At 37.2% G+C, this 19,370-nt stretch overlaps 1 protein-coding gene across 2 annotated transcripts in view; it reads left to right on the forward strand.

Annotated features, from left to right (window-relative positions):
• PDSS2 (decaprenyl diphosphate synthase subunit 2) overlaps window positions 1-19,370 on the forward strand; it is a 251,015-nt gene that overhangs the window by 192,774 nt on the left and 38,871 nt on the right. For both annotated transcript variants that reach the window (XM_065911355.1, XM_065911356.1), the window contains 2 exons: window positions 14,139-14,312; window positions 15,335-15,466. In XM_065911355.1, the coding sequence (XP_065767427.1) occupies window positions 14,139-14,312; window positions 15,335-15,466 (306 nt within the window). The remainder of the gene's footprint in view (window positions 1-14,138; window positions 14,313-15,334; window positions 15,467-19,370) is intronic.

Genomic DNA, 19,370 nt, shown 5'->3' on the forward strand with positions numbered 1-19,370 from the left:
TTATCTTTCTTTGAAGTAAGAAATATCCCAAGTATATATACATGTAAAAACTACCTTTAAAAGAAAATGTATCTTAAGCGGTTTAAAAGTGAAACAGTGAGTAAAATATAAAAGTATTAAGATACTCTGGGGTATATTTCATTGGTACATTTACTCACAACCTGTCCTTCATATTGTACCCAAGGCATGTGTTAATGAGCTAATAAAACAGGCCATGTCATGTTTTATTGTTTGCTGGGCATCTGTTCAAGCTTATATCACTCACATATCCAAGACTCCGAAGATGGTGGTGGTGGTAATAATAAATACCTATAATTTTAATAACATCCTTTTTTCATAAAATAGTCTTAAATCATTTGTTGCAAATAAAAATTTAAGGCTATTGAATATAGTTTAAATGTTTTTTTGTTATGAAATGTATCAAGCATACGAAAGAGTGTATATGGCAGATACATACAGTTTAAAGAATGAAAATAAAACACCTAGATGCCCATACCACATTTAAGAAATAGTGCTGTCTATATTTTTTAATCCACAAAATGTTTTTATTTAAAGGAAAAAATAGCTCATGTATCATGAAGTAAGCATGTTAGAAATCAAATATAGGAGTATTAGGTTAGATAGGCTAAAGGTGAGAAAGCAGAAGTTGATATAGAGAAGAAAAAAGCTATTAGTGACTAAGAAAGCTAAGTGTATATAATGGCCTTTTTGATTAAGCAGGCCCTCAAGTTTAGAGTGGGTATGGTTGGTGAATGTGTTTATTGTTTAAATTGAATTTGTGCACCATTTAGAGGTACTCCAGGTCACTCACTGACAGCTATTGCAGCAAAACATCTTAAAAGGCAGTTTATTTGCCTGAGAGATGAAACATCACTATTAAGCTTGTAAATTGTTTAATAGAATACCATTTTGATCACAGGACAAGAACAGACCTTTTAAAAAATGAAGCTCAAGCCTTCAATTACCGTCTGTCTATATGTCAATAAGTCCTAATCTCCATCCCAGTTCACTCCTGAGCTCTGAAGCCGAATATTTTGTTGCTTATTCAATATTTCCGTCTGGTGGTATCCCACTCGTCTCAGACTCAGTACTTATTACTAAGACCAGATATATGATCTTTCTCCCCAAACCCAGTCCATTATCCTCTGTCTTCATGAAGGGCACCACCATTCATCCAGATTTTCAAGTCGGAAACTTATGAGTCATTCTTAATACTTGTTTTCCTCACCACGTTTATCCCCATGACTGCCTTACTCCATCTCCTATATCATCAGCTTAGCCAGAAATATAACTGGGAGAGAGCAGAGAAAGCAAGTTGGTTTCCTCAGCGCCATCTTCAGCAGTAGACTATGGTAGTTAAGAACAAACAATAGAAGGCCTCAAATTCTTTATCTTTCCTCCCATCACTTCCCGTCAAATGGTATGGATCTATGACTCTTTCCCTTGAACCTCAGCAGGATTGTGAGCCCCTTAATAGATAAGAGTACAGTAGAAGTGACACTACCTAAATTCTCAGTCTGTGCCAGGAAAGGGTCTCTTAAAATACTCACTCTCTTGAAACACTCCCTCTCACCACTCCCCACCTCAGAACCTAAGCACCATGAGTGAGAGACTGTGGATAAGTGCTCCAGTCATCCATCCCAGTTGTGCCTGATTGATGTATTGATGAATAAGCCATTTTATTGGAAGTAGATCCCTGGTAGTTCAGCTGTTCTAGCCGCAGCCCTCTGGGGCTAGATTCATCCCCAGCTTTTTTAGGTATTCCCAACTGAGACCCCAGACATCGTGAAGCAGAGTCAGATCTTCTCTGTTCTCTTCCTTAATTCCTGACCCACAGAATCTGTGGTCATGGTAAAATGGTTGTTGGTTTTTGCCACTAAATTTTGGGGTGGTTTGTTACACAGAAATAGATAACTAGACTATAGATCTTTTCAACATGCTTGTTGTTACCATGCTGGAAAGATGTTGGGAGGAACAGTATAAATATACTTTCAAAACATCACTGATTGAATCCTAAGGTTTAGAGAGAAGTTGGTTGCTCTAGTCAGCTCTGGCTGCCATACCAAAATATCATGGCCTGAATTGACTTAAACAACAGAAATTTATTTACTAACAGTTCTGGAGATGAGAAGTCCAAGATGGAGGTGCTAGCAATTTGGTTTCTGATGAGAACTGTCTTCCTGGTTTGCAGATGACGGCTTTTTCACTGTGTGCTCACGTGGTAGAGAGAGCCCAGCAAGCTTCCTGGTATCTCTCCTTATAAGAACATTAATCCAGAAAAAAAAAAAGAACATTAATCCACACTCATGACTTCATTTAACCTTAGTTACTTCCTTACCCTAAATACACTGGCAGTTAGGACTTCAACTTATGAATTTTGCAGGGACACATACATTCGGTCCATAAGTAGTCAAGAACAGTACCTTGGAGGGGTTTGGGGGAGAATAGATACATGTATATGTAAGGCTGAGTCCCTTCGCTGTTCACCCACAACATTTTTAATTGGCTATACCCCAAAACAAAATCAAAAGTTTAAAAGTTTGAAAAAAGCAAAAAAGGCAGTACTTTGTTGATGCCCTCACTGGCCCACCATCGATGGCACAAGCCGCAGTCTAGCTTTACCCCATGCCTCCCCCTTTTGCATGGTCCACAATGTCATCCTGTCTGGCCTGAGCAATTCCTGTAACCTCTTCCTTCACCTCCATGTTTACAATTCTCCCATCTGTTAGTCTTTCTCTATACCACCAGAGATCTCAAAACGCGAATCTGGTGCTGTAGTGCCTTCCTCTCGACCCCCAGTAACATCCCATCACTGTGGATAAAGACCGAAATCCTGAACGTGACACAGAAGACCCTGCATAATCTGACCCAGTCTATCCCTCCAGCCTCTCCTCTTACCATTTGAACCTTCACTGTCTGCATATCAGCCCCAAGAGCCTCTCTCCTACCTCAGACATACCATTCTCCTTTGTATGTGCAATCCTTGCAGCCTACTATGCAACCCTGCGTACCTCTTTACTAAATTATCCCTTATTCATCCTTCCTATGTCAGCTCAAGTGTCACTTCCTCTCGGAAACAATTTCCGAAAGCCTCAGTCTCAGTCAGGTCCTCTTATTGCTGCTGTCATAAAAGTATGTTCATTTTCCCCATTGGAAGTGTCTCAGTTTGGAGTTACATGTTTATCTCTGTGGTTATGATTGTCTGACTTCCCTTCTAGACTATAAACTATGAATGCAAGGATGCTTTGGTTTTCTCACTGGTGTGAACACCTAAAACAGTGCCTTATATGTAGAAGATACTCAGTAAATAAAAGAATAAATGGAGGAAATACAACTGGTTAATCAATGAAATTGCTTCCCATTTTAAATGAAATGCCACTTTTCACCTGTTAAATTCACAAGTAAAACAATTCTACTCAGTGACAAGACAGTCTCAAACTTATCTGGTCAAGGTACATATTGGAAGAAACTTTCTGTAAAACAATTTGCAGAATGTTTTAAGAAATTTAAAAATGTTCAGATCTGTTGACCTAGTGATTCTAATCATAGACTCTATCTGTAATAGCCAGCTTCCAAGATGGCCCCCAATGAACCATACCTCCTAGTATTCCTTGTCTCATTCCTTCTCATACTGTGCTAGGTTGCTCTGTATGATGAATAGCATACCACAGGAAAGATAGTGTCACTTCCAAGATAGGGTCCGAACAATCCTTAAACTTCCCTCCTGGGTGTGCTCTTACTCTACTGGGTCAGAGCCGCCCTACATAGCGGCCAGGAGGCAAGGAACTAACACTGACTGTCAACAGCCACCTGAGTGAGCTTGGGAGTGGGTTATCCAGCCCCTTTAAATGACTGCAACCCAAGCTAACAGCTTAACTGCAATCTCCTGAGAAATCCTGAGCCATAACCAGCCAGCTAAGCCATTCCTAGATTCCTGACCCTCAGAAACTCTGAGATAATAAGTGTTTGTTGTTTTAAGATGCTGTGTTTGTCGGTAATTTGTTATGTGACAATAGAATACTCCATCCTAAGGAAAATCTTCTTTAAATGTTGTAGTAGTTTGTTAATGTTGGCATATGCAGACTTTATATAGTGTAAACATTTTTCATCTTAAGGAAAGAATTAATTCATGGAAATGCTTTCAGTTGCCAAAGAATGGGAAATCCAATTAAATAGATATAAAAGTAAGGAAACACATTTTACTCTAACTGAACATGCAGAGGCAATCAGGCATCAAGGGACAGTTAACATGACAACTCCAGATATCAAGGTTTTTTCTCTCTGTTCTGCTTCCTGGTGTCCTCTTTATCATCAAGATTGTAGCAGTTTGGCTTCAGTAGCCCTGAGTGTGGCTCAAGACAGAGCACTTTCCACAGGTGCCACTTTTGTCTGGATCTCTTTCTACGAGTTCTGCAGTAGACTTTCCTTATGTCTTATTGCCTAAAATTGGACCACATGCCCATTCCTAAATTAACGTTGGCAACAGCAGTGACTGCCTGAACAAAATTGGGGTTCGTTAGTAAGGAGGGAGAGGGAAGTAGATCCTTGATGAATGATGGTCAGGCCTCTCAGTTCCCACTGGCTACCACTTTATGTCATCCCTGCTCACCTGGAGTATAACTTCACCCCTTAATGGATATCCCAGTTGTTGCCCCTCCAGTCCACACTGCCTCTGAAGCAGCCCATGTGATTGCACATGTAGTCATATAATTTCCTGCTAAAGTCAGTCTCCTAGCTCCTAAATAATAAGATACAACCCTCTGGACCTGTTACCTACCTAACTAGTCTTGTCCTTCACCTCCTTTTCCCACTGTCTGCTTCAGCAATATGGAACTCATACTGATACCCTAAAGTCATCTCATACCTTATTTTCCTGGCTAATTCCAGGTTATTATTCAGAACCAGATTCAGCTGATAGTTCTCACACTGAAGCCTTCCTTGGTAAAACTAGTCACTCCCTTCTCTATACTGTAAGCATAGCTTTCTTTTCATAAAACCAAACTGTTTCCTCTGTACTGTCTTTCTCCCTTGCTGAGCTTCTACTGAAGGTCAAGGGGGAATACCTATTTCCCAAATCTATGGTGCCTGGCATAGTAAGCACACACACAAAATTAATTAAACTGCATCTGCCGCACACTTACACGGTACGTCAAACACCATCATACACTGTACATCTCGAAGCAAGCAAAGTTTCCCTTTGGTGCCGTTTGTTCATCTCAAAGAATTAATCAATAAGCATTCCCTACTGCCCCTCTGAGCAGCCCCTCTGAAGACTATCTGCTGCCCTCTAGCTGTTCAAAGCTTTCCCCATCTGAAGGATACCCCTTGCTAGAGAATTTGAGCTGTCAAGTCTTCCCTCTCCATACTAACCCTTCTTCATCAGGATCATTCCCATTCATCTCAGCAAGAACTGTCTGGTGGGGAGCACAGGAAGGGGCTGGCTATACCTAGACCAAAGAATTCCTGACGTTTAAATTCACTGACAGCCCTGCTCTCTAATGTGTGAGGAAAAGCTTAATAGCTTTGTTTAGTATATAGAAGTACTTCTTAAAACAGACTTTAGTTATACACATCACATCTTATCGGTTTCTCTCCCATGATTTACATAGATACGTACTTTACTATCTCCAGTGTGACCAGATTGTAAATCAAAGCAAATTATTACATCCTATTAGATGATGCTGTTAAAATACTATACTTTTCCCCTCTTCCTCAAGATTCCTGAAAAAAATACTATGATATGTACTATTTCTAATCTTGTTATTTATATGCTTTGGATTCTTGGATCTTTTAATTTATATTATTAAAAGACTTAATTACGGGCTTAAAATACTTTGTTGATACATCAATGAATCATGTCATTTACTCATATATAAACCTACTTTTTAAACTATCGAAGATATTTTTAAGTATTTCTATTATATATTAAACAAGATAGAATCTAAGTGCTAATATAATAATGAACATGGAAGTGTCATCACATATTGTTGGCTCCCAGGAAGTAGGAGATTCTGTTTCCCACTTTGCTTCCTAAATTTAGAGAGTATTTATTAAAATTTTCCTTGCCTTTTTTTAAAAAATAAGGCTAGTAGGGACTTTCCTGTTGGTCCAGTGACTAAGACTCTGCACTCGCAGTGCAGGGGAGCCAGGTTCAATCCTTGGTCAGGAGCTAGGTCCAACGTGCTGCAACTAAGAAATGCTGTCACTAAAACCAGTGCAGCCAAATAATTTTTTTTTTAATTAGGCTAATAAACATTTTGGCTCTTGTTTAGCTTCTTAAAATAGGTGAAGAGGCTAATTCAAACCAAACATTTAAGATGGTAAAATGTGACGTTAGAGAATGTGATCTCTCACCAAACCCAAATTTATGCTGCATAAATATATTTTAAAGTTAAATTATAAAGGTAACAGCTTAGTATGTGAATCTTAAGTAAGAAGTATAAAACAGGAAATATTTGCATGCTTTCTTTGAAGTACCCTTAACACTCTTCTGATAATATGGAGGGTAAAAGTTTGACTTGGCAGGTTCTGGTTGGGGCTTGGACATCTTCCTGGGTCACTTAGCTTGCCTTTGTTCTATGACCATGGACTAGACTTTTAATCCCCAGCAGCAGCCACTTTACAAATACACTTTGATCTCATGTAAATAGGTATATACAAATGCATTACTACCATTAGGAAAGCAACTTAAAGTGCATGTCCCCCTGACAGCTCAGCAGCAGAACAGAACATTGTATCTGAGTAAAACAACCGGTCCCACTATCTAGGGAACACCTTGCAAGCTTCAGGTTATTTTTTCCTGTGTGTTTTTGAAACTAGTCTTACTTGAGCAAAAAGGTCAGGTTACAGTGAATAAGAGACCTACATTTTAAAAATTAATATACTTCAGTCTGACAGTCATTCAGTAGGTATGTTGACATATATTATCTTTCTGAAAAAAAGAAAATCCCATCAAAAGTGAATATCAACTGTATGTATCTTCCTTCTGTAAATTGCACAAATGTAAGTTGATGCTGTAAGTATATCTGAATCTCATTTACTCTGACCGCATTCATTCATTTCATATTAATTCTATATATCTGATGTCTGAAGATACTAATTTGGATATAGTTATTAAACCACATCCAAAATTGTGCGTTAACTTTTCCTTTGTAATAAAGCATGCTCTCTTAATGGGTACATGGCAAGCTGACAGAAATGGATGGAGGGGCTTTGTTTCATTTGTAACCAAGTTCATGATAGGTAGTAATTTAATATTCAGGGAATAAATTTTCTGATTAATTTAGAATGGAATTACTGATTTATGACATGATTAACTTACAATAGCAGATTTCAAGAGACTATACATTAATTATTTCTTGGTTATCTGAATTTCCTGAGTATTTTCAGTGACTGTGTATTATTGCATTAAAAATGTAAAAGTGATGGATAATAAAATGTCAGTCACAATAAGGAAAATATAAAACTGAATCTTTTATTGGAGATCTTCCAAGAATTATTCTGAGATAGAACTCTATCAGATAATTTATCTATTATATTAATATCCACATAGAGATAGATATATAGATGCCATACCTGGATTGTGAGTTTCTTGAGGACAGGCTATTTATTAATAAATATATTCATATTACTTTATAAAGAATCTAACTCATAATAGAAACTAAATAAATCTTATATGAATAAATGAGGATGGTATACAAGCCACAAAAAGTTAATTTCTTAAATGATAATTTAAGCATTTGAGACCAAGAAATGTAAAATTTTATATTCATTACCCTTTTTTCTTTTTTAGCAACTTTATTGAGATATATCTTACATATCATAACATTGTTCAGTCCCTTACTTGTGTTCGACTCTTTGGGACCCCATGGACTACAGCACACCAGGTTTCCCTATCCTTCACCATCTCCTGGAGTTTGCCCAAACTCGTGTCCACTGAGTTGGTGATGCCATCCAACCATTTAGTCTTCTGTCGTCCACTTCTCCTTCTCCCTTCAATCTTTCCCAGCATGAGGGTCTTTTCTAATGAGTTGGCTCTTTGCATCTGGTTGCCAAAGTATTGGAGCTTCAACTTCAGCCTCAGTCCTTCTGGTGAATATTCAGGATTGATTTCCTTTAGGATTGACTGGTTTGATCTCCTTGCTGTCCAGGGGGCTCTCAAGAGTCTTCTGCAACACCACAGTTCAAAACATCAATTCTTCTGCACTCAGCCTTCTTTATGGTCCAACTCTCACATCCATACATGACTGCTGGAAAACCATAGCTTTGACTATACGGACTATACTGCATCTTTGACATATTTTGACCTATGTTGGCAGAGTGATATCTCTTCTTTTTAGTATGCTGTCTAGGTTTGTCATAGCTTTTCTTTCAAGGAGCAAGCATCTTTAAATTTCATGGCTGCAGTCACCATCTGCAGTGATTTTGGAGCCCAAGAAAAAAAGTTTAACCTATTTAAAAATTACAGTTAGTAATTTTTAGTAACTTTATCAAGTGATACAATCATTACCATAAATCAGTTTTAGAAATTTTCACACACACCTCATTAGCTCCCTCATGGCCATTTACAATTCCCACCCCGGACCAGGCAACCACTAATCTCCGTTTCATAAGAATAGAATCATGTAGTATGTGGTCTCATGGATGGCTTCTCTCACTGAATGTCGTGCTTTTGAGGCTCACCCATGGTGTAGTGCGTGTCAGCACTTCCTTCTCTTTTTTTGTACAGTGGCATTCCGTTGAATAGATATATCTGCTCATTAACTTTTAAATTGTTTAAAAGAACACACAGTTACTTAATGTAACAGATAAACACATTTCTGTTCATTTAACAAGCATTTGTTGAAAGTTAAATATGACCTAAATGATTAAAAATGTGAAGGTGACTAACACTATATCCAGTCCTTAAGGAAACAGGCCAATAAGCAGGCATACAATTTATAGAGAATTAAGACCTGTTTTGAAATATACATAACGTTATGTTAGTTTAAAGAGGAAAGTATATGTTGGGGGTATTTGCAAATGCTTCTTAAAGAAGTGATATTTGAACTGGATACGTTCTTTTTACTGGGCACAGAGGCCTGAGGAGGAACAGACCTGGAGTGTTTGAAAAACAGCACAAATGCCAGTATGCTTCTGTCTGGCTTATGTTTTAAAAGGATCACCCAGGCAGCTGGATGAACATTAGACCATAACCTTGTATGTATTTAATTTCACAAGTGTGGGGGCTTATATGAGGGATTAATTCCTGAAAGTAGGACTGACAGGTCACAGGGCAAATACATTTGTAATTGTGAAAGAAATTACAAAATTTCTATCCAGTTTCCAATTCTACCAGTCATATTTGATAGGTCTGTTTCTTTACAGCCTCACCAACACTGAGTGAAGCCTTAAGGAGATGGAAAGTGTGGGTGTTTTAGATCAGAAGCCCCCAAATCCAGGTGTTGTCAGGGTTGCATTCCTTCTGGAGGCTCTAGGGGAGAATCCCTTTCCTTACCCTTTCTAGTCTCCACTTTCATTTTTTGGTTTGTGGCTTCGTCCACCATTTTTGATCCTTGCTACTTCCCTTTTATGAGGACTCTTTTGACTGCATTAGGTTCATCCAGTTATGGGATAATTCCTCATCTCCAGGAGTTGGTGATGGACAGAGAAGCCTGGCATGCTGCCGTCCATAAGGTTGCAAAGAGCCAGACACGAATGAGCAACTGAACCGAACTGAACTGAAGATCCTGAATTTAATCAGAACTGCAAAGTCCCCTTTACCATGTAAGGTGACATTCACAGACTTCAGGGATTAGGATGTGGCTGTCTTTGTGGGGGATCATGATTAACCAACCATAGGAAGATTTGTCATTCATCTGTGATAGGAAATGCAAATATTTGGTTGGCCAAAAAAGTTGTTCAGGTTTTCCTGTTAAGATGTTATGGGAAAACCCAAATGACCTTTTTTGGCCAATCCAATACTTTTCCTTATTGTCTTTTGTCTTCAATTATTGTCTGTGGTTCTTTTGTTTTTATTTTTACCATGTGGAGTTTATCCTGATAAATTGTGTGATATGCAGATCAGTGTTAGTGTTTTTCCCAGAAGGTTGTTCAGTTATTCCAGCGCCATTTACTAAAAAGTCCAACTTTTCCCTAAAATATATTAAATTCTGGTGTGTAGTTTGATTCCTGGACTTCCTATTTTGTTTCATTGTTTGGCTGTCTAAAGGCACACATTCTTAAAAAATTACTGAGGTTTTATGACTTAATATCTACTACCTTACTGAATTATCTTTTTGCTTTAGTAATTGTTCAGTTGGGTCTCTTGGTTTTCCCCAATATGCAGTTATGTTATCTTCAAATAGTGATAAACCTTTCATTTCTAATTTTTGTACATCTGTCCTTTTTTCACCACTTCTATTACATTGTTAAATAGCCATGGTATTGTGTTCACCTCTGTCCTGTTCCTAATTTTAGGAAGAAAGGGTCATATGTTTCCCTGTAAAGTGTTTGCTAACTTTTGGGTGATCATGTGTGTGCATGTGTATGCACACACACACACTTGTCATATTAAAGAAATACACATCTGGAATGAGGGCATTTTTTCCCCCTTATTAAAATAGTTCCTGGGCTTCCCTGGTGGTCCAGTGGTTAAGAATCCACCTTGCAAGGTGAGGGAACCTGGTTCAATCCCTGGTCCAGGAAGATCCCACATGCCGTTGAGCAACTAAGCCCATGAGGCGTTAGTACTGAGCTTGTGCTCTGGAGCCCACTCGCTGCAACTACTGAAGCTTATACGCCCTAGAGCCTTTGCTCCACAAGGACGGAGAAGCCACCACAATGAGAAGCCTGCCCACAGCAATGAAAGGTAGCCCCTGCTCCCCGCAACTAGAGAAAGCCCTCATGCAATAACGAAGACCAACCACAGCCAAAAATAAATAAATAAATAAATAAATCTTTCAAAAAATAGTTCCTGTTTCTGTAGAAACTTCATTTATGTATTTTTTTGGCTGTCCCGGGTCTTAGTTGAAGCATTTGGGATCTTTAGTTGCAGCGTGCAAATTCTTAGTGCGGCATTTGGGACCGAGTTCCCTGACCAGGGATCAGACCAGGGCCCCCTGCCTTGGGAGCACAGAGTCTTAGCCACTGGACCACCAGGGAAACCCCTAAAAGCTTCATTTTTAGATTAATTTGTGATGGATTAAGCTATCATAATTCAAGTATATAGTTCTTTTTTTCTATCCACTATTCATTGTCATGCAATAGTAAAGGCAATAAAAATGCAGCAAGCTTATGAAGTACTATTTTTCTAAAAGGATCATGAGGCATTTTCATTTTTATTATTGTACTTTTGGTTATGCAGACACTTTAATGATATAAATGTTTATGTCCCCCATAAATCTCACCAGAAATTACTTTTGATTCTGTTGACTAAGTTAGTCTATAGTAGGATAGAGTACTGGGTATAAGTGGTCCAAATTAAGATAAAAGACGGTGATAAAATTCCTAGGTCTTAAAAGAGAAACTGGTTTATGCACTAAACGTTTTGTGCTTTGGTCTAATATCAGCATGATATCTGTGTTAAATGACAAAAAGAACCGGTGCTGAATCACATTATATTTCCCAGCACTTTATACTTTCTGTCCTACCTGACAGTTCTGTCACTGTAAGAGATTTTAGAAATTAAAACGGGAAATAGGATCTCAGGTTATCTTCCTGACCAAAACTGTCTTTCTTGGAATCACAATATTATGATGGTTTTTACGCTCTTGTGGATATGCTCTTGTTGGATGTCGTAAGCTGTGTGCAATTTAAGGGATCCTTTCTCATTACAGGAAGGTTCTTCTTTCCTTTAACACTGTGATCTGTCCTGTGACAAATCTGTACTATACACTGTGTAAATGGCTAATAAGTCAATTGCAAACCAACTGAACGTACAAATCTTAGTGCTGGTGCTGAAATCTCATTGTGATATCTCATTGTGATATCAAAGTTTGTTTCAAAATTTGCAACCGCCAAGTGTCAATCAAAACCCCAAAATGAAGCTTTAATGAATTCTCATGCTTTAGGTATGCTGCCTTTTTAGATTTTTTGGTTCCCTGCTATTTTTACTGTACTGTTTCATTTAAATTTCCTACACGCTAACTTCATTTATGGATTTGAAATAGGATTGCAGTATATACATAAAAAAATACATATCTTATTTTAGTAAGTGCTTTTTTTCCCCATCAAGAATAGAATTTTGTCAAATTCATCTTTAGTATATCTGGAGAGATAATATGGTTTTTATCTAGGCTTATTAGTATGATATATTAACTTTGCACATTTTAAAATCCATTCTCAAATTTCGAAAATTAAATGCTGTTATTTATCTGTAATGTTTTATGAAGCAGTCTATGCACTGTTTCTCCCTGTGTGACTTTTTTGATTATTACACAATAGTAGGTTGCGTATTTGTAACTGTTGCTATAAGTGGAACTCTCGTTTTGTTTAAAAGCATATAAAATTGAGAATTTGATCTGATCAATGGATTGAAGATTCCCTTCAGCATGGTGAAAGAGGTGGGGCTAAATCTGAGGTCATTTTTTAATGATCTCTCTGTTTAAGTTTTCTTACTGTTTTTTATTTTGTCACCACATAATGGTGGAAGAAGGATTGCGGTGTGGGCAGCAGGAAGTAAAGTGTTTAGGTTCATTAATCTTTTTGGATTAATGGATGCTTTCTAGTTAGTTTGAGGTTTCAAAGAAACACTGTGAAATGAGCTTTGTTCTACATATGGCTTCATCATTCTCCTCAGGGAGCTCACTGCCTAAAGTAGAGCTGTCCACCAGGATAGCCACCAACTCCTTGTGCCTGTTGAGTACTCGAAAAGTCACTGGAAATATAAGTGGAAAATACACACTGATTTTGAAAACTTAGTATAAAAAAGAATATAAAATATTTTAATAGTAATTATGATTATGCATGATTGTATATGATTATTAATATTGATTCTATGTTTTAGTAATATTTTAGATATATTGTGAGATAAAATACGTCATTAAGATTAATGCCGCCTGTTTCTTTTCACTTTTTTAATTTTGCTACTAGCAAATTTTTAATTGCATAAGAGATATACATTATGTTTTTATTTGACATCACTGGTCTACAGTCAGTAGGTTTGTGTATGCTTACTTAAAGACACTACTGTAATTTTTGTAATGTAAAAAGATGAAATTAAATAAACTACAATTATTTCGTCCCTTATACCTTTTTTCTTCTTATGGGAATAAACTTTGTTGAATAGTGTTATTTAATCATACTCCATTATAATAATGGTTTACCTCCTCTCTGATTTTTCTGTCTACCTGGTTATAAGAGAATGCAGTTCCTTCATTATGCCCTTGACGTTTTAACATAAAGACAACAGGATTCTTGTATCTTGGAATACTAGCACTTAATTAAGAACTGATACAAATATAGAAGAGTTAGTTTGAAGGTTTAAGTTTCTGTTAATATTTTTGCCTTATCCCGTAAGTGTATATATAGAGAGATAGAGATCTACAGATGTATACTTTTTATATCATTTTTTAAATTTGCTTTGTTTGTTTTTGCCACGTGACTTGTGGAACCTTAGTTTTCTGACCAGGGATCTGTCCTGAGTCCCCAGCACTGGAAGCGCAGAGCCCTAACCACTGGACTGCCAGGGAATTCCCCTAAAGTATATTTTAATAGAAATTCCTTAGTTCAAAATAAAATTTACTTCAACATTTCTTTCATTTTTCTCAATTACCCCAAAAAAACAGTTCTCACCTCCTTAGTTCCCTTCAGGTGGAGGTGAGGGTCAGCATCCTTTAGTTATGTCTTGTTGTGATAACCTGAGTGTTTTAAATAGTTCATTTCATTTTTTAAAAAAGAAATTATTTGACTGTGCCGGGTCTTAGTTGCGGCTCATAGGATCCTTAGTTGCAACATGCGAACTCTTGGTTGGGGCATGTGGGATCTATTTCCCTGACCCGTGATCAAACTTCAGTTCCCTGCATTGGGAGCAGAGTCCTAGCTACTGGATCACTAGGGACGTCCCAATAGTTCATTTCTTAACACTTGTTCTTCAAAAACTGAAACAATTAAATTACTCCTAAAATCTTTTTAATCTTGGCTTTTGTTGCATTTTTTAGGAAAATCGTATCACAGATGATATTGGAATATCGACTTGGAAGGAGCAGACTTTTCTCTCCCATGGGGCCTTACTAGCAAAGAGCTGCCAAGCTGCGATGGAATTAGCAAAGCATGATGCTGAGGTTCAGGATATGGCATTTCAGTATGGGAAGCACATGGCTATGAGTCATAAGGTATTTGCACACCCTTTGTTTTTTCAGTATTTAAATAGCTAAAATGATACACAAGAAGCCTTTTACCATTTAATAAACTGCTTTATATATCAGAAACTGTTTATTGAGTACATAAAATCTATTGTTCATGGTGATTATTATGTAATATAAACAGTATGATTAGTGAGTACTGCATAATTTTGATAGAAAGCTAGAACTTACTTCAGCCATATTTGTGATGTTTGTCTTTTTACCACCTGAAAGGTTCTTGAAAGGATTGTTGCAAATTATTAAATAACATGTAATGTTGCTAGTAACAAAATGCAAGAATATTTGGATTTTTGTTACAGTTTCTGTGTAGTTCCTATGTAAAACATATTGTGGAAAGTTAATGAAATTTAAAAATATATGGAGTAAAATTGAAAGCTTTAATTCCAATAACTGAAATATAAAATGTCTTAAGGGAGGGAGGTTGAAGAGAGAGGAGATATATGTATATTTGTGCCCACTTCACATTGTGCAGCAGAAACCACACACGATAAAGCAGTTATCCTCCAATTAAAAATAAATTTTTTAAAAATGTCTCAAGATTAGCTTCTATATTGTTATGTCTATGTATATGTTATTTTAAATTCCATTTAGTATGTATTTCTTAGATGCTGCTTAAATAGCTCATAAGAAGGGGGGAATATGTACAGAAATATGTAATATTTCCAGATGAGTGTTTATGTACTTTATTAAATCATTGATTAGTTTATTAAGCAATTATATTTATAAAATAAATATAATTTCTAAATCCTTAGCTTAAACTTAAAAATGAAAATAAATTTAAATAAAAAAGGAATATGTTAGGGAAAAACTATTTAAAAATTTTTTTAAGATTATTGTTAATCATATGAGCTGTTCTTTTGCTTATTACAGTACATCTAAAAACTGTTCGTTAAGCTTTATTTTTCACTATATAACTGGTGCTTTCTGAACATGACTGAAACATGCCAATGTATATGCATTTACTGATTTAACTCTTTGACTACTCTTTCTAGATAAATTCTGATCTCCAGCCTTTTATTAAAGAAAAGACCAGTGACTCCTCGACTTTTAATCTAAACTCCGCGCCTGTAGTCTTACACCAGGAGTTTCTTGGAAGAGATTTGTGGATAAAGCAGATCGGAGAGGTAAAATGAAATTGCTCTTATTTTAGATACCAATAGTATTTAGTTAATTTTAAAACATAACTCATATTTTATGACAATCTAAGAGCAATAGTCATATAGAGCATATATATCAGTCATATAAGAGCTTATTCATGTAACAGGTAAAACTCTTACTTTATAATATACGATTTTTGAGAGTTAAATGTTAGCTAAAAGCTAGAGACTACAACTGTATTTTCTTGTTATTTGAGTTTATAGAATATTGTAATACAAAACTAGTGCCTGTGGTGAATGCTAATTAACTCAGATGACTTTTTTTCCTAAAGGCTTTCAAAAATTGGGCTATGGTAATAGCACCACCCTTTAACTGACGGCAATTTCCCATCTGTAGACTCTCGCACAAGCTGCAGAATTCCAGGAGCTCCGTCTGTCAGCTCATTGGGTTATTTTAAAACAAACTTGGACCCTGAATACTCAAGTTCTGAGGCATTATCAAAGAAGAAAGAAAAAAAAAGTATGGTTAAGTAGGAGGAGTTAAGGGACTTGAATTGGATATATTTTCTACTTTTTTGTGGGAGAGAGAAGGTATGGAAGATGAGACAAAACTTTTTTGGATTTTTTTTGATCCAGAAACTCTGGATTAAAAAGTTCTTGGCCTTTTATCCAGAGCTTCATGAAATTTATTTAGCTTGGTGGTTCTAATTGATTGGGTTAATCTGAGACACAGCCTGGGGAACCAGGCACAGTTGAGGTGGAGATAGATAACATACTTAGAGAAGAGAGAGCAGAGATACCTGCTTTTGGAAAAATAAGATTTTCCCTCTCCCCTGCCTCCTCCGTAATAGATCTCAAAATGCCAACAGCCAGCTTAAAATTCCTCATATTCACCAGGTAGAAAACGAGAGGATTCCTTTCTGGGGAAACTGTCAAACTCAGAGGAAAAGCCCTGCAGATGTGGACCTTTGGGGCTCCCTCAGTAAACATGCCGTGTCCCTGACCGGCTGCTTTACAGTGAGGTCCAACAGTTGACAAGCCTCAGAGTGTCCAAGGGCACCGAAATATCCAACTGAAGTAGAATAGCTAATAAAGGACCCCTGGGCATTTCAGAGCAGCCTCTGCCGTGAAAGAACGAGTCAAAAGCTAACTGATTAAAAAAAAAAAAAAGAAACAGAGACAGTGCAAAGGGAAAAAAAAATTTCAAATGTACTGTAATTAATATATTCAGTGACATAAGATAATAAATCCATAAAATAAGAACAAGTGATATGGTGGGCTTCCCTGGTGGCTCAGGGGTAAAGAATCTGGCTGCCAGTGCAGGGGACACAAGTTCAATCCCTGATCCAGGAAGATCCCACAAGCCACAGAGCAGCCAAGCCCAGGGGCCGCAACTACGAGCCTGTGCTCTGGCGCCTGGGACCTGCAACTGCGGAGCCCGCATGCCGCAACTACTGAAGCCCGCGTGCTCTAGAGCCTGTGCTCCGCAACTAGAGAAGCCACTGCAGCGAGGAGCCCGTGCGTGCCAACTTGAGAGTAGCCCCCGCTTGCTGCAACTAGAGAAAAGCCTTCACAGCAATGAAGACCCAGCACAGCCAAAAATAAAGAAATAAATAAAATCACTTAAAATAAAAGGAACAGGTGATATGTAAAGTGGGACAATTCAAAAATAAGGAATCAGAATTATAAAGTATAAAAATATGAAAGTAGAGCTTTAAAAAAAAATCAGAAGAATAGAATAAATAAATAAGAAAATCCCCAGAAAACTGACTAAAAAGACAATAGAAAAATAGAAAAGATAAGAAAATTAGAGGACCAATTGAAAGATCTTGCATCTATGATGAGTCCCAGAAAGAGAAAACTGAAAATGGAGATGAAAAAATTAACAAAGAATTAAAGAAAAGAAAAATTCTAAGAATTGAGGGACCTGAAGATGTCTCCAAATTGAAATGGTATTCTCAATTATGAATTTTAAAAGACCAGCACCAAGTACTATCATTATCAAATTGTGAAACAGTGGGGGTAAATAAGAGATCCTAATACTTCCAGAAAGAAAAAGAAATACCAATGTACAAAGGATCAAGAGTTAGTATTATCTTAGTGGTGACACTGAAAGCTTCAAGGCAATGAAGTAATAACTTCAACATTCAAAGAGAAATTGTTTCCAACTTAGAATTTTATGCCAGTCGTACTAGCAAATGTGATATTAAATAAAGACAACTTAAAACAGCATTTCAAAAAACCTCCTAAGCTTATTTTTTTTTTAGGAAACTGGTTATATATTCTATCAAGGGAGTAACAAAGAAAGAAAAAGGCATGGAGTTTAGGAACTAGGGCATCAGCCATAGGTGTGAAGTGATAGGAATTCCCAGGACTTCCCATGAAAGGAAAAGTAGTAAACAACAAGAAGAATGCCAACAATAAGAGCACTTACTATGTGCCACCTACTGTTCTAACGAGAAACCTGAGGCAAAGAGAGATTAACTTGAGCACAGCCACACAGCACTGGCAAGTGATGGAGCCAGTATGCAAGCTCAGGCAGCCTCACTACAGGACCCAAACCCTTAAATACAGTAACATGCTATACTATCTCTCATCCAAGCAGGTCCTCGGCTGATGGCTCTGCATCCAAGCCAGATTGGAACACGAGGACAGAGATCTCCAGAAGAAATACCTCTAAGGAAAACATGGAACTGATGATCCCCTGATGTGCTTGGCCATGTTGAGAATTTAGGAACAATTAATGACAGGAACATGAAAACTAAGTGTACTAGTTACTACTGTTACCTGACACATGACCCCAAAACTTAACTGCTTAAAATAACCATTTTAGGGGACTTCCCCGGTGGTCCAGTGGTTAAGGCTCTGAGCTTCCAATGCAAAGGTTGTGGGGTTGATCTCTGGTTAGGGAACTAAGATCCCACATGCTGCACGGCCTGGCCAAAAAAATATAATAATAATAATAATAACCATTTTATTATGTTCATGGATGGAATTTGGACAGTGCACAGAGGGGATGACTGCTCCCTGATGTCTGGGACCTCAGGCGGAAAGACTCAGAAGCTGGAGGTGATTCAGTGATGCTGGAGACTGGAATCATTTGGAGACTCTAGTCACATCTGGCACTTGGGCTGGGCTGTCAAGAAAATGAGGTCTTTACCAACCCAAGTACTCATACATCCCCCCGCACCCCCCAACTTAGCTTGGCTTCTCACAAATGGCTGCCTCGGAGTAGTCAGACTACTTACTTGCCAACTCAAAACTCCAAACACAGAGCGTCCTTCCAGCAAACAGAGGCCGCATTTTCTTCTATGACCAGCCTCTGGTGTCACCTCTCGTCTTCATGGTCTCCTTTGAAAATAATCACAAGCCCACCCAGAATCAAGGGGAGGCACCTGTGTACCTCATCTATCACTGGTAACAGTTTCTATCAGTTTGGGGCCCACTTCTTTAAACAGCCGCATTAAACATGTGAAATTAAATGAGGCAGTTTTTAGCTATAGTGAAAAAATTTTAATGTATAAGAAAGGAAATGTAATCATAATACTGTACATGGCTTAGAGAATAATATTTATATAGCATAAAAATGTGAATACCAAATACTAATTTAAACCAAAAAATACAATCACTGAGGAGAGGGTAAGGGAAAGGAATATGTTTGGTCATATAAGAAATGTAATTATTCCTGTTATCATAATAGGATCAATAGATAATGTCTAAAACTTAAAAATCAAGAAAGAACAGTACTTGAAGATAGAAGAACTAGCCAAAGAGAGGAAAAATGAGACCGACAAGGTCTGAAGAGTGCTAGGATATTTTGTTAGAAGCCTTGCGCTATTCGAGTCTTTAATTACTATATATATGTTTGTTTTTATTTTTAAACCTTTAAGGTTTTATATACTTTGCTATAGTAATTGCACTTCTAATAATG

Source organism: Muntiacus reevesi, chromosome 19, assembly GCF_963930625.1.
Source record: "Muntiacus reevesi chromosome 19, mMunRee1.1, whole genome shotgun sequence".
In the NCBI taxonomy this organism is placed as follows: domain Eukaryota; kingdom Metazoa; phylum Chordata; class Mammalia; order Artiodactyla; family Cervidae; genus Muntiacus; species Muntiacus reevesi.